Source organism: Symphalangus syndactylus, chromosome 3 (assembly GCF_028878055.3).
Source record: "Symphalangus syndactylus isolate Jambi chromosome 3, NHGRI_mSymSyn1-v2.1_pri, whole genome shotgun sequence".
Classification (NCBI taxonomy): Eukaryota; Metazoa; Chordata; class Mammalia; order Primates; family Hylobatidae; genus Symphalangus; species Symphalangus syndactylus.
This window is the reverse complement of record NC_072425.2, coordinates 58324692-58347096: the sequence shown is the minus strand read 5'-3', so window position 1 is coordinate 58347096 and position 22405 is coordinate 58324692. Positions and strand designations below refer to the sequence as shown.

Genomic DNA, 22405 nt, shown 5'->3' with positions numbered 1-22405 from the left:
ATAATCAACTCAAGATAATGAAAGGTGCCACTGTTTTAGGAAGGAATGGGTATCTACGGCTAATGACAACATCTCCTTAGAATGGAGAGAAGAAATGGAGCTGCCACTGTGAGCCACGGGAGAAGGTGTCCCTCAAACTTACAGCATGAGAGCACCCATTACTCTATTCATCCCTGGAGAGGGCAGCAGCCAGAGAAGATGAGGACAAAAGGCTTTCAAGAGACCTACTCAAAGGGTTTAACTTACATATTTTGTATGTGTGTATGCAGGCTGGTAAACAAAATCTTTTTTTTTTTTTTGAGATGGAGTCTCTGTTTCCCAGGCTGGAGTGTGGTGGCGCAATCTCGGCTCACTGCAACCTCTGCCTCCTGGGTTCAAGCGATTCTCCTGCCTCAGCCTCCCGAGTGGCTGGGATTACAGGCACGTGCTGCCATGCCCAGCTAATTTTTGTATTTTTAGAAGAGATGGGGTTTCACCATATTGGCCAGGATGGTCTCGAACTCCTGACCTCACGATCCGCCCACCTCGGCCTCCCAAAGTGCTGAGATTACAGGCGTTAGCCGCCGCGCCCGGCCAAACAAAATCTTTTTTAAAAGTGCACACCTGGAAAAGCAGCTCTAGTCTCTTTCTCTGGCTCACTGCCTGGGGTGGAAACTGCACAGGCCTATGTGTCCAGCGCGTTTCTTCAAATGAGGTCACCACACCTGCATCCAGAAGCAGGTGTATCCTGCAGGCACTGTGGCATCTCAGGCCCACCTTTGTTACACTTTGTGACCAGCCGCTGAGGGGTCTGACACTGGAGCGCCACAGACTGAGCCAGCCAGTGGGATCTCCCCGCCTCACACACCACGAGCATCTTCTTGCTGGGTGAGCACGGAACACAGGGACAGAGCAGGGATACTTAGGGGGAGGCTGACAAAATGCAATTCTTTAACTGGAACTTGGGAGGACACGTTCTTCAGTAAGACACTGAAGTGAAAATTAGATTTAAATGGAATCAAGGTAACTTCTGCAAATAAGTATATTCTCCAACTTCTGTGACTTGGTCCACCCCAGAGTGCAGGTGTCATGTCCTCAGAAGTGTTCCTGGCTCAGGTAGGAAGGACATTTTCCACATCTGAAGGGACTGAAATACATCCTGGAATAGTCGGTTGATCTCCGATTCCTACCTTTTATTTCTTTAAAAAGAAAAAAGTCAACCAAACCAAAAAGGAGTGATTCACATGTCATTTTTTCTCAATGTTCACATATGCATTAACCTTCACCTACCCAATATTCCTTCCTTCAATCATTCATTCACTAGGCACTGATTGTCTAAATGGCACCAGACACTGCACAACAGTGGACATACAAAGATGGGGCATGTGGCTTGCCTGCCAGGAGGGGGCGTCCACTTGATGCTAAGCACCCATCTGCAGGCCACCCACCTGCAAGGTCCCCTCGACTCCCTGCCAATATTGCATATGCTGCTCTTCCTTCCTGCCTCCCTCTTGATAACGAATAAGGAATTGGCAAATTGTGGACTGCTGTTTGGTAAAATTCAGGGTGATCCGTTGGTGCTGGGAAGGAGATGGAGGTGGGCTGGGTGTCTGGTGGAAGGGAGTCCACGGCAGCCCCCGAAGCTTCACACCCACCTTCCCTGGCAGCTTCCTGCTCCTCCTCCTCCTGTCCGTTGGGGATGACAAGCTGGTCTCGCTCAGGGCCCTCCATCTCCGGATTTTCCTGGCTCACTGACAGGGCAGCCGGCACCTGTGGGGTCTGGCCCAGTTCTCTGGCTCCCCCGAAGCCTCTTCCGCCCACAGGTCTGTCTTCCACCACCTGCTCCCTGCCTGGCTCCTGCGGCAGCCCCAGCCTGTCCCTCTGAGGCTCCTCCTCATTCACCACCTGGATCTCATTGGTTTCCTCTGTGCACAGAACACAGTTAGCTGTGACCTCGCCAGCATTTGATTTAAAAAAAAAAAAAAAAAAAAAGCAAAACCTCGTGCCACTCAATTCCCAGAGCCTTCCTAAGGAGTGGGGGTGGGGTGGGCTGCACACAGGAGAATAACCAGGTAGCTCCTTTTGTGACCTCAGCCACTGAGACTGCAGGCCTTACTGTGCCTGCAGCTCATCGTGAGAACCGCGACAAAGGGAAAAGTAGCTTACAAAAAAAAAAAAAAAAAAACACACCCAGACTAAATTATCTTGACAAGGTACAAAGGGAAGAGGGTGTCCTGCTGAGTGACCTGATTGTCGTGTCCGCTGGAGACAAGTACTTGGGAGCCAGGGCAGGCAGGCCCACCAGGGGCTTGCTCATGGACACAGCAGCCTTCTGGTTCCCAGTGTCTGGGGCTCAGCCACCTCCCCCGAGTCCCACAAGCCCACCAATATCCTGCATAAAGGTGCAGCCTGGGACTTCTCTACACAGCTGCCCAGGAACAAGGCACATCGTTTACAAGGAGGCGACATCAGAGAAGAAGCTCCAAAGCCCCAATTCCAGGGGCCCAGAGACATCCCTGCTCCTGGCTGCGCTGCTGCTGGGTTCACTGACTGCGTCAGCAGCTCGCTGGGACTACTTCCTCTGACGGGGCTCTGGAGAGCGGGGAACAGGGCAACTGATGAGCTCTGCTTACCTTTCTCAACTTGTCTCTTTGAATCCAAAACCACTTTGGAACTGGGGGCTGGTGTCTGGAACTTGCTGTTACCGGGCACGTTTCCTTTCCCTTGTGGCACGCCTGCCGCCTGCAGCCTGGGCAGAGGCTCGCTGAGGGCTTGGAGCTGAAACAGAAGCACAGGACAGACGGCCAGGGCAGGGCTCTGTGAGCAGAAGCCATACAAGAATCCCACCAATGCAATGAATCCCACCAATCCCACCACAATATCTTTCTGACCAAGACCCTGAGAAACGCCACAGTCTACTCTGGTCACGCCCTGGTCGTGTGGTGTAAATCAGAAGAGGTTGAGTCAAGGTCTCCCAGAAAGTTCTGTCAATACAGAATAAAACTGGTCAGTGATTCTGCTGAGAGGAAGCATTTACGGAATAATAAAATACCTAGGCGGAAGATCAACAACAAAAAAGAAGACATGAATGACACAATACAGACAGAACAAACATCTGCAGAACCCTCAGCCTAGCAAGGGCAAACACACCTGCTTCTCAGGTACACACGGAATATTTTCCAGGATGGACAAATGGCAGGCCACAAAGCAATCCTCCATACACTTAAATAACTAAAATCACACAAAGTAAATTATCTAATAGAAATGGAATGGATTATAAATCAATAACAGAATGAAACTTATGACATTCGCAAATATTTGGAAATTAAACAACACACTCCTACATAACCAGTGAGTCCAACAATAAACCACAACACAAATTAGAAAATGCTTGGACAGCCAGGCGTGGTGGCCCATGCCTGTAATCCCAGCACTTTGGGAGGCCAAGGCAGGCGGATCATCAGAGGTCAGAAGTTTGAGACCAGCCTGGCCAACATAGTGAAACCCCATCTCTACTAAAAATACAAAAATTAGCCAGGCGTGGTGACAGGCACCTGTGATTCCAGCTACTTGGGAGGCTGAGGCAGGAAAATCGCTTGAACCTGGGGGGCGGAGGTTGCAATGAGCCGAGATCACGCCATTGCACTCCAGTCTGGGGCGACAGAGCGAGACTGTGTCTCAAAAAAAAAAAAAAAAAAAAAAAAGAAAATGCTTTGACACAAAACAAAAAACACAGCATACCAAAACTTATGGGAAGCAGCTCCAGCAGTGCTTAAAAGGAATATACACCTTCAAGCATCTGTATTAGAAGACTTCCAGTTTTCAGTTCCTTATGTGAGAAGCTTAGAAGTCACCACTTAGTCCTAACAGTAAAAAACTAAACAGACTGAAAAGTTACCAGCTCTTCTTGGATCCATAGGAGAGGTGAGGACAGAGTGTAGATCACTGTCCTTAAGCCTGGAGACAGACAGCCCAATACAGCGAGTCCTGGCTCACCAGGACAGGCTGGGGCAGACATCACCGCGGGAAATGGTGTCGGGGTGGGAGAGCCTGACCTGTCATTTATGAACTGTTTGAGGCTCAGTGTGGATGAGTCTGAGAGTTAAAAACCCGCCCCGGCCGGGCGTGGTGGCTCATGCCTGTAATCCTAGTACTTTGGGAGGCTGAGACGGGCTGATGACCTGAGGTCGGGAGTTCAAGACCAGCCTGACCAACACGGAGAAACCCCGGATCTACTAAAAAATACAAAATTAGCCAGGTGTGGTAGCGCATGCCTGTAATCCCAGCTACTTGGGAGGCTGAGGCAGGAGAATTGCTTCAACCCGGGAGGCAGAGGTTGCGGTGAGCCAAGATTGCGCCATTGCACTACAGCCTGGGTGATAAGAGCGAAACTCCAACTCAAAAAGAAAAAAAAAAAAAAAAAGAAAAAACCCGCCCCAGTCATAAGGGACTCCCATACTTATGAGTTTTACCCCTAGGAGCTCAACCAGGCTCTCAGTGAATATCAGAGAAAAGCTGTCAGTGAATATCAGAGAAAAATCGGCTTGTGCTTCCAGCAGTGTGGCGGGGAAAGGAACCATTCTGAAACAGGCCAGAGTGCTCTATTCTCCTTAACCAGGACGGCCCTCACAAGGAGCGCATTACCCAGAGCTCCTGCCGGGATATTATCCAAGCCTAACTGACCTGGGGAAATGAAACACCCAACTCCAGTAAGCTCTAGACTTCCACGTGGGAGAAGGAAGCTACTCAACTCCAGCCCATTCCAGCCACTCTGTCCCACTAGGGTAGGGAGTGGGTACTGAGGAGAAGGATAGGGGACATTCACAGCCAAGGGACTCAGGCTCACTAAAACATGCAGGCTCACTAAAAACCCTCATACTTAAAGCACACTGATTTTTGACAAAGGTGCCAAAACAATTCAGTCTTTCTTTCAACAAGTGATACCGAGACAACTTGATAACCATACACACACAAGAATGAAGCGGGAGCTCTACCTCACGCCATGTGCAAGAATTAAATTAACTGAAAATGAATCACAGGCCTAAACGTAAGGACTAAGAATGATAAAACTCTGAGAAGAAAATGCAACAGTAAATCTTCAAGATCTTGGGTCAGGCAAAGTGTTCCTAGATGTAACACCAAGAACACACGACAAAAGAAAAAATAAATAAAATGGATTTTGTCAAAATTAAGAACTTTTGTGCTTCAACTAAACACCAGCAAGAAAGTGAAAAAACCCCACAGAATTGGAAAAAAACCTTGCAAATCATATATCCATTATCATATATCTTTAGTAAAATAGATTTTAAAAACTCTTACAACTCAATAATAAAAATAACTCAATTAAAAAATAAGCAAAGGACCTGAATAGACATTTCTCCAAAGAAGATACACAAATGGCCAATGAAACATGTGAAAAGACGCTCAATATCATCAGGGATATCATAGTTATTAGGGAAATGCAAACCCAAACAACAATGAGCTGCCACTCCACACCTGCTAGGAAGGGTATCATGAAAAAGGTAGTATCGAGAGTTGGCAAGGATGTGAAGAAACTGGAGCCCTCATAAACTACTGGTGGCAGCTGAAAATGGTATGGCCACTTTGGAAGAAGTCTGAGAGTTTCTCAATAGGTTAAATATAGATTACCATATAACCCAGCAGTTCCACTCCTAGGTATTACCCAAGAGAAATGAAAACATATGACCACACAAAAGCTTCATGTTCATACAGCATTATTCATAATAGCCAAAACATAGAAACACTCCAAATGCCCATCAACTGATGATGAATAAACCATATGTGGTCTATCCACAGGATGGATTAATCAGCCATTAAAGGGAATGCAGTACAGACACATGCTGCAACCCCGATGAGCCCTGAAGCATTCATACTCAGACGCCAGACAGGCCGGGCGCGGTGGCTCACGCCTGTAATCCCAGCACTTTGGGAGGCCGAGGTGGGCGGATCACTTGAGGTCAGGCGTTCAGGACCAGCCTTGCCAACATGATGAAACCCCGTCTCTACTAAAAATACAAGTATTAGCCAGGCATGGTGGTGGGTGCCTGTAATCCCAGTTACTTGGGAGGCGGAGGCAGGAGAATCACTTGAACCTGGGAGGCAGAGGCTACATGAGCTGAGATCGCACCACTGCACTCCAGCCTGGGCAACAGAGCAAGATGCCCTCTCAAAAAAAAAAAAAAAAAAAAGCCAGACACAAAAGGCCACACATACATGTTTCTATTGACAGGAAATTGTCCAGATGAGGCAAATCAAGAGACACAAAGTACATTAGCAGTTAGCTGTCTAGGGCTGTGGGGACTGAAGCGAGAACTAAGGGATACAGGGTTTCTTTTGTGCCAATAAAAATGTTCTGAAATTGACTGTGGTCATGGCTGCATAACTTTGTGAATATACCGAGAACCCATGAATTGTAAATTTTCTATGGGTGAATCATAGGCAATGCAAATTATATCTTAATAAAGCTGCTATATTTTTTAAAAACCAACCAAAGATCACCCAGAAGGCTTCAAGCAGCAGCTTCGTGGGCTGTGCTCTGCACAGGAGGCGGAATGACAGAACGAGACATGGAGTCAGCCAGACCTGAGGTCTTGATGGGCTCTACCACTGACCAGGTGGTGTGACACTGGCCACAGAACTTAACCCCTCCCATGGGCCTGGGGTCCTCAAATCAGGAAAACAGCATCTCTCTCCCAGGCTGGCTGCGAGCTTTAAATATGATAATTCCTATAAAGCCCTGAGTTTGGGAAGTGGGGCTGGAGGCCAGCACCCTTGGTTAGGGTCCAGTCATCCCAGGACCAGGTTCTGCTCTGTTGTATCTCAGGAAGCCAAGCCCGCAAGGGAGGGCAGAGTCTAGAGAAAGCCAGGTGGCACATAAAAGAAACAAAATGCCTGAAGATAGGGGTACCTTCTAGAAATTCTTGGCAAAAATTCCCCAGTTACCTGCTGTCTCTGGTCGTTGTTTTCACTCAGGTCTCTGGAAGCTACAGCTTCATTCCCCTTTCTGGTGACCTCTTCTATTCGCTCCTCACACTGTTCCTTCACCTCCTTCATCTGATTGATGCACTGGCTCCTTTGGTGAAGGAAAGCAAAGGAAGGGCCTGATGTCTATGGCTGTGTCTTTGATGGATGGTGACATCTACTTCCATAAGAGACACAGACCCTCTTCGTGCTTCAGGCACTTCATCTGAAGAGGGCACTTATGACGTGGCAACACGTGTGTGTGTTCAACAATTAAATGACCAAAAGAAACACACTAAAAATCATCATCCCATTGTTCTAAAACATTGAACTTTACTGATTAGGAAAAAAAATTTTTTTAACATACAATCTGTAGAATAATAAAAAATGTATGTATTGGTTTTTGTCCCTGGCTACTGGCACAGAGCTCTTAAAAGCCTTGGAAGTTCCTGAGGGGGTATCTGGCTATTCACAACAAGACCCTCTGGACCATACTTGAGTTTACACTAATAAGGGGGTCTTAGAGGTGGGGAAGGATGGGCGTCAGATAAGTTTCAGGACAGAGGCTGACTGCCAGAAGAACTAGCCACATGACTGGAAAGTTGGAACTTTCAGCTCCACCTCCTCCGGGGAGGGGAGAAGGACTGGAGATTGAGTTCAACCCTGTGGCCAATGGTTTAATCAATCATGCTTATATAAAACACTCAGACAAACTCCAGACCACAAGGCTTGGGGAGCTTTCTGGCTGGGGAGCATAACAATGCACTGGATGGGGGCGGATGACTCCACGGGGCAGCCGTTCCTGTCTCCCCCATGGTGCCAGCCCTCGCCTTAGGACTCCACCACTGGGCTGTTCTGTAAAAGTCAATACAGCTTTCCTGAATTCCGTGACGGTCATTCTGGCAAATTATCAAACCTGAGGGGGTGGCGGGTAACCCTAAAGCTGTAGCCAGCCAGGAAGAAGTGAGGGTGGCTAGGGGACACGTCAGACTTGTGGCTGGCATCTGAGGTGGGAGCAGTAGTATGGGAGGGAGCCCCTTAACCTAGGGAGTCTGTGTTAAGTGGGTAGTATCAAAACTTGAACTGGGGCCGGGCGCAGTGGCTCATGCCTGTAATCCCAGCACTTTGGGAGGCCGAGGTGGGTGGATCACGAGGTCAGGAGATGGAGACCATCCTGGCTAACACGGTGAAACCCTGTCTCTACTAAAAACACAAAAAATTGGCTGGGCGTGGTGGCAGGCGCCTATAGTCCCAGCTACTTGGGAGGCTGAGGCAGGAGAATGGCGTGAACCCGGAAGGTGGAGCTTGCAGTGAGCCGAGATTGCGCCACTGCACTCCAGCCTGGGCAACAGAGCGAGACTCCGTCTCAAAACAAAACAAAACAAAACTTGAACTGGAGGACACTCGGTTGAATTGCTATTGCATTGCATCAGCTTTCTGCCTGGATTTATTTTAAGAGTATTTTGACAAGTGCCAGAGCTATGAAGTAATTAAGAGAATTACCCACTCGTTTTGCAAATAAGAATACTAAGGGGTGACATGGTTGTCTGGCATGGACCAGGGTCAGAGGGAGGCGGAAACTGAGGCCAGACTCCAGGGCTCCTTGCTGTTGTGCCCTCTCCACCACACAGCTCACCACTTCTGAGTTGCAGGCATTTCAGAGCCAAATGTGAGTGAGTACTACATCAACCTCTGACTCTTGGAATATACCCTTCAGTTCAAAGCACCACTGGGTCACAATGTACCACACACAGAGAAGGGAACCAGGTGCTGTGGAAATAATGCAGTGCAGAGTTCCTGACCTTGAACAGCTGACAGATCAGATGAAAATTTCATTTAAATACAATTCTCACAAATATACAAGCCACAGGTGGTAGATTAGTGCACAGGAGCTGAAACATAGCGAACAAAAAGCTGTCTGTATACTGTAGAACTGTAGAACTAAATGAGCAGGTCATTTGTTATCCCTGAACCTTTAAACCTGCAAAAGGGAAGTACTGATTGCAACTGCTCCCAGCCCTGCTAAAATCAAGTACAAAGAACCTTTATCTCGCAGCCTTGCAGATGAACTGTGGCTTTCCATGTTCCAACTTGAGAGCCAGGAACCGAACTACCTCCATCCTCAATTCTGAGACAAAGGTCATGCAGATTGTAAGTGTTTCTTCCTGAGGACTCAGGTTGGCTTTTTCTTATGTGTAAGTGGCAAATATTCCAGCACTAACTGGAGCTAAATTGGAGAGGAATATACGATGTGGCCACTAGTGATTATTCTAACTGGTGCAATTGATGGCCAGAGTACCACTGATGGAATGTGTTCAGTACAAGGATCTATCAGGGCAGGTGATTGCATCACCCAGGGCACCGACCATCACTGTATTACTTTATATTCCAGTATCAACATTGGAAATTGTCTCCTCATAGCAGGGAGATGAGATGGTGAGTGGTTCATCTCATGTGCTGACTCCAGGTGCTTCAGGGAGAAAGAACGCAAGGCTATTTTCGGATGGAGTGCAGTGATTGCTTAGTGATGCCTGCCACAGGTGTAGGAGAGTAAAAAGTGGGATGTGTGCTGACTAATTCAAACGGAAAGAACACTAAGAACACTACCTTGTACATCAGGAAACCTGGCCTTTCCATCAGCTTTTGTGTTCTCAGCACTGCCTTCTACAGAAGGATTAGACCAGACAGGATGTTTTAAGGGAGGGCGTGCAGATATGTTTCAGAGGCCCATATAATTTGCACAAATTGCACACTTTAGGCAGGTGTCCATTTATAAGTTTGCTAACAAAGTGTTCATACTTTTTATCAGATTCTCTAAAAGGGCCTAAAATCTAAAGAAAGTTAAGGATAACTAGATCTTTCTTGCTTCCAACACTCCATGAACATTATCCCTGGGAAGCACCGCATATCTGGTACAGGGGCTTGGGCACAAGTAGTGAAATAGATACAGTCAGCCAGAAAGAGCTTTCAATCTAGTGATCAACCTGCCAGGAGCAAAAGGAGTGCATCCTACATGCGTCTCCACCCCAGCTCAGAGGTGTCCACCCATCGCCTCGGCCCAAGCTCTCCTACATGGGGAGCAGAGATTCCTTCCCTGTCACGGGGCCCTGACTGATTTCCAGCTAGATCAAAACCTTCTCGGTCAACATTTATCAAGTGAGGCCATTTATGGCTTTTTGTGTTTCAATCTATACGAGGGAAATATTTGCATTAAGGTTTCTTTAAGGATGAATAATAAGACTGAGGTACTTCATTTCTGTCTAAATGCAATTCTTTAATTATCAGCCTAACTCAAGGTTTCTCAACTTTAGCACTGTATATGTTTTAGGCCAGATAAAACGTGACTGTGGGAAGCTGTCTTGTGGATTACAGGATGTTTAGCAGTGTCCCTGACCTCTACCCACTAGATGCCAGTAGCAGCCTCCTTGTAAGCCGTGACAGACAAAAATGTCTCCAAACATTGCCAAAGGCCTACTGGAGACAAGACTGCCCCCACGTGAGAACCACAGGCATAGCTGAATAAGGTTCCACACACGAGTGACAGTCACATTTCCCTTCTATTGACTGGCTGCTCATGTCCTCTACAGAGACGTGTACTTGGGGCTTCATGTTTTTAGTTGTATGTGGTTATAAAGTTAGTAGGAAGATATTACGGCAGGTGGACAATGTTTTGGAGGAACACGGAAATGCCCAAGAACGCAATGCATGTGAGGCAACTGATTCTCCCAGGTTGCTGGTGACCACGCAGATGGCTCAAATCCTTTCAGAATGCAATTTGACAATTCACACCCAGCAACAAGCTAAACTACAGATGAGCCTAGAAGGAAATAATCCAAAATAGCAATTTTTAACAGACGATTAGGAGCTATATGGATGTTTTAAATATAATGCAAGTAATATAATTTTTTAAATTTAAAAATTTAAAAATAAGAGGCTGGCCAGGCACAGTAGCTCACACCTGTAATCCCAGCACTTTGAGAGGCGAAGACAAGCGGATCACTTGAAGGCAGGTGTTCGAGACCAGCCTGGCCAACACGGTGAAACCCCATCTCTACTAAAATACAAAAATTAACCAGGTGTGGTGGCACGTGCCTGTAATCCCAGCTACTCAGGAGGCTGAGGCAAAAGAATCATTTGAACCAGGGAGGCAGGGGTTGCAGTGAGCTGAGATTGCACCACTGCACTCTAGCCTGGGAAACAAGAGTGGTGAAACTCCATCTCAAAAAAAAAAAAAAAAAAAAAAAGAGGCTATAGCTAATGTGTTGTCATTATTTAGGAGACAAATTATGGCAATGGATATTTTTATCCTTAAAATCCCTTTTATCACTGCATGTCTACCTAATTTTACTTTTATAAATAAAATTTTTGTGGCCGGGTACAGTAACTCATGTATGTAATCCCAGCACTTTGGGAGGCTGAGGCAGGCAGATCATGAGGTCAGGAGTTTGAGACCAGCCCGACCAATGACAAGGTTTTAGCAGAAACCCTGGGCGTGGTGGCAGGCATCTGTAGTCCCAGCTACTCAGGAGGCTGAGGCTGGAGAACTGCTTGAACCCAGGAGGCAGAGGTTGCAGTGAGCCGAGATCGCACCACTGCGCTCCAGTCTGGGCGACAGAGCGAGACTCTGTTTCAAAAAATAAAATAAAATAAAATGTTTGTGACTAAGAATATGGCCAGGCACAGTGGCTCACACCTGTAATCCCAGCACTTTGGGAGGCCAAGGCAGGTGGATCACCTGAGGTCAGGCGTTCAAGAACAGCCTGGCTGACATGGTGAAACTCCATCTCGACTAAAAAAATACAAATATTAGCTGGGTGTGGTGGTGGGCACCTGTAGTCCCAGCTACTCAGGAGGCTGAGGCATGAGAACTGCTTGAACCTGGGAGGTGGAGGTTGCAGTGAGCCGAGATCGTGCCACTGCACTCCAGCCTGGGGGACAGCGAGAGTCCGTCTCAAAAAAAAAAGGTATATCTATACACACACACACACACACACACACACACACGTACATAACACAAGTAAAAAAATTAGCTCACTTTTTAATAGTTTAATATTGCTTGGTTTTGATTATCAAAGTATTCCATTCTCACTGTAAAAATTGGGAAAAATCACTGAAAAGTCTAAAGAAAACAAAATGTCCACAATGTGATCGCCAGGCAATAAATTATTACTATATCAATATTTTGCCAAAATGTCTTTTAGTCAATGAATTTGATTTAGCTCACGCATAAGCACCTATGAAACACATTTTTAAAGCTTTATGTTGTTGACTTAACCAGTACACCCGTGCCTTACAGAGTTTTAAGTTACATTTTAAGGCGTGCTAAGAAATTCATTTCCTGCTGAGAGTTGGCCTCCTTGTGCATTTGTGTAGGACATGATTCCTAGAGGGGCCCATGCCTTCCTCAGAGTCCTGCATGGAGCAGAAGGTGCATGCTCTATCAGAGGTTATGTCTCAGCTTAACCCCCCGCCTCCCAGGTGGCATGCACCCTGCACTGTGGCATGCGCTCTGAGGTGCACTTACAGGTCGTAGGAGAACTTCCTCTCCAGGTTGGTCTGGTTCTTCTGAAACTGGAGGACATCCTGCTGCAGCCTGCCGTAATTCCTCTGCAGGGTTTTTAACTGGTCTACACCAAGGGGACAAGAATTGCACAGGTCACCGGCACAGCTGTCATGCCATTCAGCCAAAATATGACAGAGGCAGACTCACACATCAGACCATAAAGGGCAAGGACAGACTGGGATAAAGGAGGGGAGAGAGAAAAAGCTGAAAACACAGCCCCTCCCCAGAGTCACTACATCCCAGCTGTGGAGAATGCTCTGGAAGAGCAGCAAGCCGAAAGAACCTGCGTCTTGATCCTTTCCCAAAAGTCTCTCTTAAATCTCCTTTTTGGCCGCTAGCCTTTAACGTATATTGGAAGCTTCTATGTGCCTCTTTTGTAGACATCAGAAGCCCCAAGCTGTCCCCAAAGGTCACACATACCACCCTGCCCTCATCCCTGGCTGACTCATCCTTCCATCTGTAAAACACTGAGTTTTGATGTTTGGTCAGATAAGCAGCCACTCCTGCCGGACACCCTGCCCTTGGCCACCAGGCTACCTGCCAGCATCCTCCCTCATCATTTATTCACAGCCAAGCCACTCTCCAAGGCCCTGTGCCCATTTAATCACCCAACACTCTCATCAGGGAAAGAACGGCTTTCTTTAAGGAAATTAATCAGCCCCATCCCTGCTACCCTGATGACTTGGCTCATTGAAGAGCCCCAGTGGACAAAGGGCCAAGCTGGGGCAGAGGGGAAGGCAGCCACCAGGGGGATACCAGAGTGGGCAGCAGCAGCAGCCAGGTCCAGACACAGCCGGGACAGACAGGCCAGGACAGATGCCGGCATCCCCAAGGTGGGCCCTCACAACACTAGACCTACAATAGTCTCAGGTGGAAAATAAAGTGAAATAAAATGGAAGCGTTCCGTGAATTACGATACACACAACACGGACTCATCCCAAAAGCACGCACGTGACACCCTCAAGAGACAAAGCTGTGGCAAAGAGAACAGCTGGGTGGGTGCTGGGCCTAGACAGGGGACTGGTGACTTCGCAGGGCATGGGTGAGGGGTCCTGGAGCGGCGGGCAGCTGTCATGTTGACTGCAGTGGTGATCCATGAGACTATTTGTCAGGACTTATCCAATTGTACCCACAAGGGGTAAATGTTCTTGTATATAAACGATACTTTAATATGCCTAACTGAACACACCCCACAATCCAACTAGGCAAGAGACGATGGAATACAACTCAGCAGTCAAAGAAATGAATGACTTGTATCACAATGACATGGACAAATTGCAAATAACTATGCTGAGTGAGAGAAGGCAGGCAAAAAATGATACAGATGGTCTGATTCCATCTGTATGCATGCACCCAATTATTATTATTTTTTAAATTATACTTTAAATTCTAGGGTACATGTGCACAACGTGCAGGTTTGTTACATATGTATACATGTGCCATGTTGGTGTGCTGCACCCATTAACTCGTCATTTACAATAGGTAATTTCTCTTAATGCCACCCCTCCCCCTCCCCCTCTCCCCCTACCCCACAACAGGCCCCAGATGTTCCCTGCATGCCCAAGTGTTATCCTTGTTCAATTTCCACCTATGAGTGAGAACATGCGGTGTTTGCGCAGAATGATGGTTTCCAGCTTCATCTATGTTCCTACAAAGGACATAAACTCATCCTTTTTTATGGCTGCATAGTATTCCATGGTGTATATGTGCACATTTTCTTAATCCAGTCTATCATTGATGGACATCTGGGTTGATTCCAAGTCTTTGCTATTGTGAATAGTGCCGCAATAAACATACGTGTGCATGTGTCTTTACAATAGCATGATTTATAATCCTTTGGGTATATACCCAGTAATGGGATCGCTGGGTCAAATGGTATTTCTAGTTCTAGATCCTTGAGGAATCGCCACACTGTCTTCCACAATGGTTGAATAGTTTACAGTCCCACCAACAGTGTAAAAGCGTTCCTATTTCTCCACATCCTCTCCAGCATGTGTTGTTTCCTGACTTTTTAATGATTGTCATTCTAAACTGCTGTGAGATGGTATCTCATTGTGGTTTTGATTTGCATTTCTCTGATGACCAGTGATGATGAGCATTTTTTCATGTGTCTGTTGGCTGCATAAATATCTTCTGAGACATGCTTGTTCATATCCTTCGCCCACTTTTTGATGGGGTTGTTTGATTTTTTTCTTCTAAATTTAAGTTCTTTGTAGATTCTGGATATTAGCCCTGTGTCAGATAGGTAGATTCAAAAATCTTCTCCCATTCTGTAGGTTGCCTGTTCACTCTGATGGTAGTTTCTTTTGCTGTGCAGGAGCTCTTTAGTTTAATTAGATCCCATTTGCCTATTCTGGCTTCTGCTGCCATTGCTTTTGGTATTTTAGACATGAAGTCTTTGCCCATGCCTATGTCCTGAATGGTATTGCCTAAGTTTTCTTCTAGGGTTTTTATGGTTTTAGGTCTAACATTTAAGTCTGTAATCCATCTTGAATTAATTTTTGTATAAGGTGTAAGGAAGGGATCCAGTTTCAGCTTTCTACATGTGGCTAGCCAGTTTTCCCAGCACCATTTATTAAATAGGGAATCCTTTCCCCATTGCTTGTTTTTGTCAGGTTTGTCAAAGATCAGATGGTTGTAGATGTGTGGTATTATTTCTGTGGGCTCTGTTCTGTTCCATTGGTCTATATCTCTGTTTTGGTACCAGTACCATGCTGTTTTGGTTACTGTAGCCTTGTAGTATAGTTTGAGGTCAGGTAGCATGATGCCTCCAGCATTGTTCTTTTGGCTTAGGATTGTCTTGGCAATATGGGCTCTTTTTTGGTTCCATATGAACTTTAAAGTAGTTTTTTCCAATTCTGCAAAGAAAGTCATTGGTAGCTTGATGGGGATGGCATTGAATCTACAAATTACCTTGGGCAGTATGGCCATTTTCACGGTATTGATTCTTCCTATCCATGAGCATGGAATGTTCTTCCATTTGTTTGTGTCCTCTTTTATTTCATTGAGCAGTGGTTTGTAGTTGTCCTTGAAGAGGTCCTTCACATCCCTTGTAAGTTGGATTCCTAGGTATTTTATTCTCTTTGAAGCAGTTGTGAATGGGAGTTCACTCATGATTTGGCTGTTTGTCTGTTTTTGGTGTATAGGAATGCTTGTGATTTTTGCACGTTGATTTTGTATCCTGAGACTTTGCTGAAGTTGCTTCTCAGCTTAAGGAGATTTTGAGCTGAGACAATGGGGTTTTCTAAATATACAATCATGTCATGTGCAAAGAGGGACAATTTGACTTCCTCTTTTCCTAATTGAATACCCTTTCTTTCTCTTGCCTGACTGCCCTGGCCAGAACTTCCAACACTGTGTTGAATAGGAGTGGTGAGAGAGGGCATCCCTGTCTTGTGCCAGTTTTCAAAGGGAATGCCTCCAGTTTTTGCTTATTCAGTATGATAATGGCTGTGGGTTTGTCATAAATAGCTCTTATTATTTTGAGATACGTCCCATCAATACCTAGTTTATTGAGAGTTTTTAGCATGAAGGGCTGTTGAATTTTGTTAAAGGCCTTTTCTGCATCTATTGAGATAATCATGTGGTTTTTGTCATTGGTTCTGTTTATATGATGGATTACGTTTACTGATTTGTGTATGTTGAACCAGCCTTGCATCCCAGGGATGAAGCCAACTTGGTTGTGTTGGATAAGCTTTTTGATGTGCTGGATTTGGTTTGCCAGTATTTTCTTGAGGATTTTTGCATCGATGTTCATCAGGGATATGGGTCTAAAATTCTCTTTTTTGTGTGTGTCTCTGCCAGGCTTTGGTATCAGGGTGATGCTGGCCTCACAAAATCAGTTAGGGAGGATTCCCTCTTTTTCTATCGATTAGAATAGTTTCAGAAGGAATGGTACCAGCTCCTCTTTGTACCTCTGGTAGAATTCGGCTGTGAATCTGTCTGGTCCTGGATATTTTTTGGTTGGTAGGCTATTAATTATTGCCTCAATTTCAGAGCCTGTTATTGGTCTATTCAGAGATTCAACTTCTTCCCGGTTTAGTCTTGCGAGGGCGTTTGTGTCCAGGAATTTATCCATTTCTTCTAGATTTTCTAGTTTATTTGCGTAGAGGTGTTTATAGTATTCTCTGATGGTAGTTTGTATTTCTGTGGGATCAGTGGTGATATCCCCTTTATTATTTTTTATTACATGTATTTGATTCTTCTCTCTTTTCTTCTTTATTAGTCTTGCTAGCGGTCTATCAATTTTGTTGATCTTTTCAAAAAACCAGCTCCTGGATTCATTGATTTTTGGGAGGGTTTCTTGTGTCTCTGTCTCCTTCAGTTCTGCTCTGATCTTAGTTATTTCTTGCCTTCTGCTAGCTTTTGAATGTGTTTGCTCTTGCTTCTCTAGTTCTTTTAATTGTGATGTTAGGGTGTCAATTTTAGATCTTTCCTGCTTTCTCTTGTGGGCATTTAGTGCTATAAATTTCCCTCTACACACTGCCTTAAACGTGTCCCAGAGATTCTGGTATGTTGTGTCTTTGTTCTCAATGATTTCAAAGAACATCTTTATTTTTGCCTTCATTTAGTTATGTACCCAGTAGTCATTCAGGAGCAGGTTGTTCAGTTTCCATGTAGTTGTGCAGTTTTGAGTGAGTTTCTTAATCCTGAGTTCTAATTTGATTGCACTGTGGTCTGAGAGACAGTTTGTTATAATTTCTGTCCTTTTACATTTGCTGAGGAGTGCTTTACTTCCAACTATGTGGTCAATTTTGGAATAAGTGTGATGTGGTGCTGAGAAGAATGTATATTCTGTTGATTTAGGGTGGAGAGTTCTATAGATGTCTATTAGGTCTGCTTGGTGCAGAGCTGAGTTCAAGTCCTGGATATCCTTGTTAACTTTCTGTCTCGTTGATCTGTCTACTGTTGACAGTGGGGTGTTAAAGTCTCCCATTATTATTGTGTGGAAGACTAAGTCTCTTTGTAGGTCTCTAAGGATTTGCTTTAAGAATCTGGGGCATGCACCCAATTATTAAAAATGCAAACTAGTCTACATGGCAGACCAGAGGCTGCCTGAGGGAAGTGGATTACCACGGCGCACAAGCAAGCTTTTGGGGGTGATGAATATGCTCCCTGTGTTGACTCTGATGGAGTTACTTGACATGTATGCTCTATCAAAACCGCTGTCAAACTGAACCTTTATGTGAGACCCCCCCACTCCCACCCCCGAAGCCAGGCAGCCTCTTCAACTTTGTGTAACCCTATGTTTCCCCCAAACACATTTCACAAAGTGACCCCTTTTCACATAAGACTTTTTAATATTCTTAGAACCTGACTTAGAACTAGAATTCGAAACCAGCACTGACCAAAAGAATTATAATGCAAGTCGTATAGGGAATTTTTAACTTCCCAGTAACCACACTTTTAGAATAAAAATTATTCAACCCAACAGATGATTTAGCCCAGCAGCATGGATCACAGCGGAAGAAGGCGCCCCCGACAAAGGACAGCACCCCATTTCCTGCTCTGTGGCTGCTTCAGAAGGACTCAAAGGAAGACCAATCCCCAGCTGCCAAGCTGAGTCAGAGCAGCAAAGAGGGGGAATTAAATTGGGCTGGACAGTTTTTCTAAGTTTCCTGCAATCTAAATTCAGCATGACCAAATTAACAGGTCACATGTATACCATATGTATATATAACAGAGCATGTACCTATCATAAGTACTATCTCTTAACACATTCATGAGTGACACTCTTAACTCTTCTGTACCTAACAGCTTGCAATGTATTTGGCAATATTTTTTTTTTAAAGGAAAAGCCTCTTAAGGAGATAGATTTAGGCAAAAAGAATAAAGATTGCTCAATGACTCATGACACTATCCGCCATGAGATTATAATGGAGACCCACCTGGGCCTAGAGAAGAATGAGAGAAAGGCAGTTTCCTCCTAAAAGGCCAGTGCCTGGCGTGGAGGAGCGAGCGGAACTTACCTTGCAGCACTCGGATGAGCCTCTCACCTGTGGTGATGTTATTCACCAAAACCGCCTGCAAGGAAGATAAACTCGCATGAAACACCCAAACCAACACCTCAGTCTGACAGCCAGATGCGATGCAAACCAAGGATGGGGCCACTGTCCCCAACCCAGTGCTGCTGTCAGGGAAGGAGCTTGCGCTCAGCGCTCGGGCTGGACCTCCCATGTCTGCTGCTGAAAAGGAACAGGCCGACCTAGAGATCTGCTCACCACCAGCGCCTCCGCCCGACCTAGAGATCTGCTGACCACCAGCGCCTCTGGACCCAAGCAAAAGCCAACGGGTCCAGACCCCACTCCAGTCCAGGAAACGTTGCTCCTCCAGGAAAGGGCCAGCCAGGCCCTCCTTCCTCCTGCCCGACACAGCAGAGGCTCTGGGCACCCAGAGGGCTAATCAGCAACCTCACACCGCACCACACCACACAGCACTCCACACCAAACCACACCACGACACACCAAGACCATACCACACACACCACTCCACCCTACACCACACCATATGAGACACCACACCACACACCACTCTACACCACACTACACCATGCCACAACTCCACACCACACACCACACACACCACACACCACTCCACACCACACACAACACACACCACTCCACACCACACACCAAACCACACACCACTCCACACACTCCACACCAGACTTCACACCAAACCACACACCATACCCACCACTCCACACATACCACTCCACACCAAACCACACACATCACACCACTCCACACCACACACACCACACCATATGACTCCACACCACACCACAACGCCAGACCACACCACACACCACTCCACACTCACACCACTCCACACCAAACCACAGCAGGCCACACACCACACTACACCACGCCACAACTCCACACCACACACCACTCCACACCAGACTCACCAAACCACACCACACACACCATTCCATACCAAACCACATCACACCACACCACTCCATACCACACACATCACATACCACACCACACACTGCTCCACACAACACCACACCATTCCATACCAAACCACACCACTCCACACCATGCCACACCATTCCACACGACACGCCATGGCACACCACACCACACACCACTTCACACCAAACCACACACACCACTCCACACACACACATCACACACCACACACTCCACACACCACCACACACCACTCCACCACACCACACATCACTCCACAAACCACACCACACACGGCACACTACACCACACACATCACATACCACACCACACCACACACATCACATACCACACCACACACTGCTCCACACACCACCACATCACACCACTCCACACCAAACCACACCACACACCACTCCACACAACACACAACACGGCACACAACACCACATACCACACTCCACACCAAACCACACCACACCATATACCACACCACACCACACACCATACACTTCACACCAAACCACACACACCACTCCACACACACACATCACACACCACACATCACTCCACAAAACACCACACCACACCATGCTACACCACTCCACACACCACTCCACACCAAAACACACACCATACCACACTACACACTCCACACCACACACACCACATACCACACCACATCACAGACCACTCTACTGCACACCACACACTACTCCACACTCCACACCAAACCATACACATCACACACCACTCCACACAACACCATACACCACACATCATACACCTAACCACACCACACCACACCACTCTACACCACACCAGCTCACACTGCACAACTCTGCACCACTCCACTCCACTCCACACCAGCCCAGGTCGCCCTCCCTCAGAGCTCAATCTCCAAATTCCAGGCTGGCTAAAAAAGAAAAGGGAATGCAGTGGCCACTCCACTAACAAGACCTCTCGATGCACTTGAACTTCTGGCCTCCTTCTCCTGTCCACCGAGTCTATAAGCTTAGGAACTGGAGGGTTTCACACACAGTCTCACCATGCTGGCAAAGTCAACAGTGGAGGAGGACAGAAGCCACACAGAATCCAGATAAGAACAACAAAGTGAAAAGTAGGAAGAATGAGTGTCAAGCTCAATGTAACAATTGGCCAATATGCCCTTAAAAGTCACTTTATGCCAGGAGCTCTTCTAAGCACTCCACATCTACTTGCTCATTTACTTTTTTTTTTTTTTTTTTTTGAGACAGAGTTTTGCTCTGTTGCCCAGGCTGGGGTGCAATGGCATGATCTCCGGCTCACTGCAACCTCCACCTCCCGGGTTCAAGCAATTCTCCTGCCTCAGCCTCACAAGTAGCTGGGAGTAGAGATGGGGTTTCACCGTGTTGGCCAGGCTGGTCTCAAACTTCTGACCTCAAGTGATTCGGCCGCCTGGCCTCCCAAAGTGCTGGGATTACAGGTGTGAGCCACTGCGCCCAGCCTCATTTATTATTCTTGACAGTTATGTGAGGTAGTAGCATATTATCACATTTTAAGAAAAGGGAAACGGAGGCACTGGCTGCTTAAATGGCTCACGGTCACCCGCCTACTAAGAGGCAAAGCCAAACTCCAGCTCCAGCAAATGTGCTCCAGAGAGCAAGTTCTTCAAAGCTACTTGCCAAATTGCTACAAACCCAAGCAGGACACCAATGTAGTAGGCTGTACCTAATGCTAAAAACAAACAAAAGCCTGAAAAAAGCAGGGAACAGAATATTAAATATCAGAGTGCACTGCACAGGTAAACGCCATCTCATAGACAAACACATACAGCATGTATGTGTGCTGGGCCACAGTGCAAACATTTCTTACTGTGTCATCATCCACAAAGTTTACAAATAATCCACTACTTGACGTGCTGCCCATAATGTGGAGACACATTTGTGTCCCATTCCTGCTTAGTGGTGGACGATGGCAAGCACAGTGCCTCTTCCTCCTCTGGGACCTTTCTATGCAACCATCCTGTTTTCTCAGGCCTGGACAGAAACAAGGCTTAGGCAAACAACAGCCTTTTGGAGTAAGGTGTTTATGAACACAGGGATGCATGCCCATAAATGAAATCGCATCAAACAAACCTGGTATTTGGGAGCTCTGGGATATGGAACATTTCCTGGGGCAACAGGAGAGAAGTTATGGTGATAATACCTGTAAAAGTCATCCCTCAGGGAAAGATAATCCGAAGGGGTGTGTATAGGTATGCTATACATCAGGGATTTTTCGGGGAGAGAGACTGGAAATTAAAGGAGGATCCACACAGTAGGAATCAGATTTATGCAGCACCTGCTACTCTTGGAAAAAGCTTGCTCTGCGTGAAAAGCGAGAAGATTACCATATGATCCCACAACCCCACTTGTGGGTATGAACCCAGAAGCATTTAAAGCAGGATCCCCAAGAGATATCTGCACTCTCATGTTCGCTGCAGCATCACTCACAATTACCAAGAGGCAAATGCAACCCAAGGGGTCACAGATGAATGAATGGATAAGCAAAATGTGGCATACACATACAATGAAATATTATGCCACCTTTACAAAGAAGGAAATACGGACACATACTACAACATGGATAAATGCAGACAACATTACACTAAGTGAAAACATAAGCCAATCACAGAAGGACAAATGCTGTAGGATTCCATTCATATGAAGTACCTAAAGTCATCAAAATCACAGAAATGAAATAGAAAGGTGGTTGTCCAGGGATAGGAGAGGGGGGAGAGAAATTGGTGTTGAGTGAGCATCGAGGCCCAGGGTTGCAGAATTTAGAATTTCTAGAGATCTGTTGCACAACAACGTGAATATCCTTCACATCACTGATCTGTACACTGAAATTTCCACCTTGCATCGGTATGAAAACCATGTTTCCTCTGGAAATCAGAGTGAAAACCGAACAGTAAAAAAAAACAAAAACAAACAAAAAA

At 46.2% G+C, this 22405-nt stretch overlaps 1 protein-coding gene across 4 annotated transcripts in view; it reads right to left on the bottom strand.

Annotated features, from left to right (window-relative positions):
- GOLM1 (golgi membrane protein 1) overlaps positions 1-22405 on the bottom strand; it is a 72898-nt gene that overhangs the window by 7443 nt on the left and 43050 nt on the right. For 2 of the 4 annotated variants that reach the window (XM_055272086.2, XM_055272085.2), the window contains exons 4-8: positions 18493-18547; positions 12485-12587; positions 6943-7072; positions 2613-2757; positions 1635-1904 (exon numbers count right to left, since the gene is read on the bottom strand). In XM_055272086.2, the coding sequence (XP_055128061.1) occupies positions 1635-1904; positions 2613-2757; positions 6943-7072; positions 12485-12587; positions 18493-18547 (703 nt within the window). Of the gene's footprint in view, positions 1-1199; positions 1905-2612; positions 2758-6942; positions 7073-12484; positions 12588-18492; positions 18548-22405 lie in introns of those variants that run through there. The other 2 variants (XM_055272084.2, XM_055272083.2) reach the window with 1 other exon arrangement.